General features: G+C 28.4%; 1 protein-coding gene across 3 annotated transcripts; it reads right to left on the reverse strand.

Moving 5' to 3' along the window:
• Window positions 1-293: 293 nt before the first annotated feature.
• On the reverse strand, window positions 294-5,936 carry LOC109793587 (cysteine-rich receptor-like protein kinase 43). 3 transcript variants are annotated; one of them, XM_020353058.3, is made up of 6 exons: window positions 5,710-5,936; window positions 5,440-5,576; window positions 5,024-5,234; window positions 3,289-3,523; window positions 2,810-2,960; window positions 294-1,067 (listed from the first exon to the last, which is right to left on the reverse strand). In XM_020353058.3, the coding sequence occupies exons 1-6, from the start codon at window positions 5,771-5,773 to the stop codon at window positions 687-689; spliced, it is 1,179 nt and encodes a 392-aa protein (XP_020208647.1). In that variant the 5' UTR covers window positions 5,774-5,936; the 3' UTR covers window positions 294-686. The 3 variants fall into 3 exon arrangements, with proteins under 3 accessions (XP_020208647.1, XP_020208646.1, XP_020208648.1); XM_020353057.3 differs by having other exon boundaries at window positions 5,440-5,579; window positions 5,710-5,935; XM_020353059.3 differs by having other exon boundaries at window positions 694-1,074; window positions 5,440-5,579.
• Between the last annotated feature and the right edge of the window lie 1,071 nt (window positions 5,937-7,007).

The raw sequence follows: 7,007 nt of genomic DNA on the forward strand, positions 1-7,007 counted from the left end.
TTTAACATAATGTAGTGTAGTTTCTTGTAATTTCTATATCTTTCTAGTGTCTTCATGTTTGTAATCCAACAATCACTAGTAGATTCGCCATAATTTCTGTTATTGATATCTATGTTGTTCACTCAATTCATTTAAGGATTTGCATGTATGAGACTTGTTTTGTGATAACTATCAACAAATTCTTGGAAATCCTCCGCATATGTTAATTTTGTTGTATAACGTTCATGTCCGTTCTTACGAAAAATCTAATTGCGCATACCTAGATTGAAAAAACATCTTCGCTAATTCGTCTAAAGAGTCCACATGAAATCCCTCACAAACATCTATTGCCCACTTCAATGAAAAAAAGTAACATTTTCACACGAATTTCTCCACTCCTAAATTTTGGTACTCCTACAGTACCTCCTACTCATCTGCACTTATATTTCTTTATTGAATAACTTTTTTTTTTTATACAAGAAAAACAAAACACATATATACCCTAGTGGCTCTGAAAAATTTCCCTACTCCTCGTAACATTTACATGACAGCGTCAGCCAGTAATATTTATTTACATGATTAGATCATAAAAGAATAATAATAGGAACCGATGGATTTGCTCAACAACAAAACTTAGGTCCAATAGTATAATGTAGTTGGGGTTATTCTCTCTTGAATAATACCAACTGTATCCATGATTGTTGAATCTAACCTTGCATGGGTCGTTTCCCTCGCGTGTCATTGGAGCTTGTGGTTGGCGTTTCAGAAGAGGCATAGTTGGTGGAACCAGAAGTGTCATCAACATCTCGCGAAGATCCCATAGTAGAGGAAGACATAGGAAAGGGTCTGGGAGAGAGTCTTCTAAGCCTGGAACCGGGTACTCCCGGTCTTGCCGGTTCTTCCATGTGGCCTGGTTTCCTTGACAACATGACCACCACACGCCCCATGGTAGGACGCTGTTGTGGATCGCCTTGAGTGCAGAGCAGACCCAGTTGAATGCACATTTTTGCTTCTTCGTTTACCACTGTAGAGGCCAATGTGGGGTCCACCATCTCCAATGCCCTCCCCTTCTTGTATAGCCTGTATGCCTGTCAGCTTTAAACATCAAAATTACCATACTTGTACTGTACTTCTTATATAATTATAATTTATATTATATGTCTTTAAAATCTTATAATTTATTACATTTATATATTAATAAATATTTATATGATTTTAAAATATTTAGATGTATCATTATAATTATAAGATGTTATCTTATTTTAAAAATTAAAAAAATTATAAATTAATTTTTTACTGAAAGTAAAATAAAAATATTAAGCGTAATTAAATAATTTTTAAAAATTACATTATACATTATAATAATATTAAAAAATAAAAAATTACTAGTCACTATTCATCTAATTTTAATTCATAAAAAAATAAAATTATTAATAAAATATGAGAAATCAATTACATATAACAATGATTAAAAATTAAAAATCTTAAATTTTAAAATTTTAAAATAAATTCTATATATTTTATAAAATAATGATTAAATTATTTTTATATAAATATATCAACAATAAAATTATTCTAAATGTGTCATTTTAGAGAAAAATAAAGTTACTAGATTTTATTTTTTTTAGAATAGAGGAATGTGGATTTGGGGGGAAGAAATAGAAAAAAAAAATAGAAAAAGAAAAAATAAAAGAAACAAATTTTTTTAGAGAGATAAACAAAAACTTTTGAGAGGAATAATGAAAATAACATAAAATTAGTTTTTAGTTAAAGAATGAAAAAATAAAAAAAAATTATTTACATTAGTAATTCGATTCAAACTTGAATATTTTTCAAAAAAAAATTTCTCATATAAATTAAGTTAAAGTAAAAAGTTATACTAAATAACTTATTAAAATAAACTCAAAACATCTTTATTCATAAAATATTTTATAAATTTATTCAAATAATCTCTTAAACATTTATAGAATAAAATAAATTCAAATAAATTATTCATAATTTCTTCCTAACAAACCAAAACGTTGGTGTTAGGGGATGCCTAAATTATGTTAGATGTTTTCTAACTTTTTGTATTTATTATTCTGATTACACAACAAATTTTACATGATAAGTTCGCAAACTTCATAAAAAATGTTTAATGAAATAATACATGATCTTCGGGTTGAAATGACTTTTTATATGCTAGTTTAATAATTTAACTCTTATAAAAAAATTATGAAGTTCAATTTAAACATTGTAAATTAAATTTTCTAATTATGTTGAAATTAACTACATTTAATTATCTTCTATTTTTCTTATTAATAAATAAATTCTTATCTAATTAATATACTTTTCTATAATAAATTGTTTTTAATTGTAAAAATTAACAAAATTACTGATTTTTATAAAGTACAATAAAATATCACTATGCTGTTCACACGTGTATGTCGCATGCTTGGATGCTCTATTTTAAGAAAAGAAAAAAAAAACCATATATTTTCTTAACATATATTGTCTTTTCTTATTTTTACACTTAAATATCAGTACATATGTAAGAAAAAGTTTAATAATTTGTATTCAATTTTCCCCTATTATATGAATAAAAATCCTTTCTATTTTTTTTTATTACTAAAGTTTTAAAAGTATATACAACTCATATATCAATGAACAACATATCATATTAACAAGACGTCAAATAGTTAAATAAAGAAGTAACAAAATATATGAAACCTTAAAAGTTTAGTGTCAAAATATGTAATTTTAAAATTTTGGTAACAAAATGTACAAAATTGTGAAGCATGATTAAAAATATATATATAATAAAATGATAAAAATATAGAAATATTATTACCCAATCGAGGAGATTTTGTGCATTGACGTCCAAATGAAAGGATGAGTTTCGGTGGCCAGTGATCAACTCCAACACTAAAACCCCATAGCTAAATACGTCTGCCTTCACGGATAGATGTCCATGCATCAAATATTCCGGAGCCAAATACCCACTGCATGTCACATCATATTTCCTAACTTATTATCATCATCATTATTAATATTCTATACTCTCTAATATATCACACACTCAAAATGAAAATTACTTGAAAAGAATGCAACACCTACAAGCAGACCATTCAAAGATGCATTTTATTTAAATGAATTTTAGTGCAAGGTCACGTATACGAACAACAGAAGGCGATGTAACAAGTCTGAAAATTTGAATTTTAAAAAAGTGCATTTAATGTGAGGGCAGGTATATAAATATCTATATAGAGTTGAATTTATAGACATGTTGACATTTAGAGTTGTGTTTGGTTGGAAGAAAGGGATGCGTACTTGGTTCCAGCCACACGTGTGTTGACATGGGTTTGGTCTTCTGGGAAGAGGCGAGCGAGGCCGAAATCTGCGATCTTGGGAAGCCATTTTTGGTCGAGTAAGATGTTACTTGCCTTTATGTCTCGGTGGATTATGCAGTTGTGACTGTCTTCGTGAAGATATAGCAAACCCCTTGCCACCCCGCTTATTATGTCGTATCTGCGTTTCCAATCTAACTCTTTTCTCTTCTGGGATTCTGCAATCATTTCAACATCTTCAACTTCAAAATACAATATTATATTTTATTTCTCAACTTTCAATTTATAACTATATCGTCATTTTTATATTATACAAGTTAGGTCAGCTACCTAAATCTCACCAAGACTTTATCATTAATTATCATGACAACCAATTAGACATAAAGGGTGTTGGGGGGTGGGAGTTTCTATCATTCTTCTTCGAAGTTTCAAGGTTGCAACTTGCAACTTGTGTGCTTAACTGATAAGAAAAAATAGGGTTTCTATTCATTCTAGAACATATTATTATGTGCATGTATTCATTCAGTTAACCAACATTTTTGTGCATGTGAAAGTCAATGTATTAAGTGCCGTCTCTTTCTCATTTCCTTTCACCTAAAAAAAATAAAGAATTTCCATAGGCTCAATGACTTTATATGTCTGTCTAGAGTCTGGTCATCTAATTAATGTTTTGCATATTGTAATACCATTATCTAAAACAATGGGCAGTTTGTCAAATCTTAAAAAAAAAAAATACATTTAAGACGTAGAAGCGTAATTATTTACTTCTGAAAATTACATTATTTTAATTTTAGTCTCTAATTTTTTCATGAATAAAATTCTTGACGTTGAGGATAAAATATTAAAAAAAATTAAGGACTGAAAATAAAAATCGACAAAAATTCAAGAATGAAAACATATCTAATAAAAAAAAAGAAAAATTAAACATGTTATATATATATATATAAGATAATATTAATATTATTTGTACTCTTTTGTAAATCAATAATATGTGATATTATATATTATCAAGATTTATATTAAATGTAATACATATTAACAAAATGAAACATTAATTATAGTTAAAAATACTTTGCCTAATTAAATTCTGTCCTACATTGAAAATGGATGAAAAGATATAAATGTCTTGGGACCCACAGGTCACATGGTTGGTTGCGATGGCACTTGGTAATGAAAAAATCCATATTATGAAATACAGGGAAGCCACACAAGACCCCTCAATAAACAGAACGTGTTAGGGACACAATGAGAATTTAGTTGAAGCTTGGCTAGAAATTATGGGCTCAACTGGTGGTAGTTGAATCCACATTTAACAGGAACATAGGTTGGACTTGACTTTTATACAAGTTCTATAAGAAAGAATATATGAAAATATCCACAGGTCAAATCATTTACTTAAGTTCATTCTTCATATACTTCTTTTTGTAAAAAACTTCAGAATTTTGAATAGCTTCTTTTAGGGTGGTCATGGTAAAAAATTTGAAAGACTAATGTTAGTAAAAAAAAAAACTGTCTTAATTCAACAGAAACTCTTTCTAATCACAAGAATCTGATGTCAAATTCCTGACACATGCTAAATTGAATGGCTTCTACAACTAGTGAACATAACATGTTAAGAATAACAAGAACTATTTTGTGAAAAACAATAATCTTGACTGCTTAATAAATTGATGGAAATAGATAAGACGAGGATTTGTTATTTGTTAAGAAAGACTCACTGAAGAGAAGCTTGTCAAGGCTCTCACGTGGGACATACTCGTAAACAAGAAGCTTCTCTGAGCCATGGGTACAATAACCGAACAAATTCACCACATTACGGTGTTGCACACGTGCCAACAACCTCGCCTCGTTAAGGAACTGCGTCTTCCCTTGATTCGATCTATGCGACAACTTCTTCACTGCAATCTCTCTCCCGTCATTCAGTTTCCCCTTTACACACCAAAATTAAAATCAATACTTAGAATATGTCAAAGAAAAAAAAATAATAAATTCATGACAATTTTTCCATGTTGAACTTTCCTTCCAACATGTAAACCTTCGATTAAAAAATAATAGATCGAGTAAAGTTCATTTGCAGAAACATTTAACTGAATCAATTGAAGGGGAAGATTGCAATTGATATAATTGATTTTACCTTATAGACGGGTCCAAATCCTCCCTCACCAAGCTTATTAAGAATGTGAAAATTCTTTGTAGCAGCAACCAATGTTTCGTAGGGAAAGATCTTCTGCTCCTGGGAAGCTAAGTTCTGTATGTCGTCTTCGCTCTGTCCTTCTAAATTATACATAACATAAGCATGTAATTTTATTATGATTGGGTAGTGAAAATAAATATAAAATAATTAATTTAAAAAAAATAGAGAGAGAGAGAGAGAGAGAGGGAATTGGGTTTTGATGGTTTATACCTTTATTGGAAGTGAATTTGAAGGGCTTGATGAGGTTATGAAAAAAGGTGCTGGGTTTGGTCATGGCGCTGTATATATGGCACCCGAAATGAGCCCATGAAACAAAAACGAAGGGATTGATGTTGTTGTAGAAGATGCGAATTTGGGAACTGAAAAAGATGAAGAAGTGTTTCTTAATTCAACAAAGTTTTCCTCGAATGAAAACACGTCCTTCCGTACAAAACTTTCGAAATAATAAAAATTGGAGGCGTGTTGGTTTTGTTCACATTGACCCGCTGGGGGGACCCATTCTTGACTTGGGGACATTTTTCTTTTATTATTCTGAAAATTCTCTAGTGTGAGCTTGCCATCTATAAATAATACACTTTTGTTATATATATTACTTACTCAAAAATTTTTTTTTTTAAGTATTTCACTAAATAATTTATAATATATATTGAATTTTATAAATTTTTTATATTAAATCTTTTTAATAAATAGATCACGTTTATAATTTTTTTTTATGATAACTATTTAATATTTTATAATATTAATTTAAATTAACATGTATTTATAAAAGTATATTATAGGTTAATTTTTAATTTATATAATGAAGTATATAGTTCTCAAATTTTACAAAAAAATTATAAATTTGATCTATTTATTAAGAATTTTTAATTTAATGATTAAATCGATAAAATCAAATATATATTATAAGTTATTGAGTGAAATAAATCTATCAAAAATTATCTTTGAACAGTTGAAGTTAGGGCATCTCCAATGGAAGCAACTCATTTGAGTTGCTTCATGTATTGGAAACTGAAAAAAGTGGTCCCCAGTATGCCATGTCAACATTAAGCAACTTAAACAGAAATTCACTCCAATGGTAAGAAACTTTAAGAAATTCAGTTTTCAGAATTTTTTTTCAAATTATTTATGAACCAAATTAAAATTTTTATTAAAAAGAACAATTACACTACAATAAAAAAATAAATTATGAGAAAAAAATATACAATAAATAGATATTAAAAATAAAATAAAGCTTTCAATATATTTTAATATACTTCAAGTCTTCAACAGAACTTTCAAGATATTTATTTATTTATTTTTTATTTTTTAATTTTTTTTTAATTTTTTAATTTTTTAATTTTTTTAATTTTTAATTCTTATTTCTTAAAGGGTTTTCTTTTTTTTTTTCTCTCCCCTTTCCTCTTCTTCTTCTCTTCGTAAAGGGTTTTCTTTTTTTCTCTCCCCTTTCCTTTTCTTCCAAAATGCACGTTCTACACCGTCTACCACCGTCACCGCCGCCACTGCGCTGG

Source organism: Cajanus cajan, chromosome 11 (genome assembly GCF_000230855.2).
Source record: "Cajanus cajan strain Asha chromosome 11, NIPB_CcT2T_4, whole genome shotgun sequence".
In the NCBI taxonomy this organism is placed as follows: Eukaryota; Viridiplantae; Streptophyta; class Magnoliopsida; order Fabales; family Fabaceae; genus Cajanus; species Cajanus cajan.

Coding starts and splice junctions, on each gene's coding strand:
- LOC109793587 (XM_020353057.3), bottom strand. CDS start 5,773: ATGACCAAACCCAGCACCTTTTTTCATAACCTCATCAAGCCCTTCAAA. Junction 2,961..3,288: donor ACACGTGTGGCTGGAACCAA/GTACGCATCCCT, acceptor TGTGACATGCAG/TGGGTATTTGGCTCCGGAAT. Junction 1,068..2,809: donor CACAAAATCTCCTCGATTGG/GTAATAATATTT, acceptor TAAAGCTGACAG/GCATACAGGCTATACAAGAA.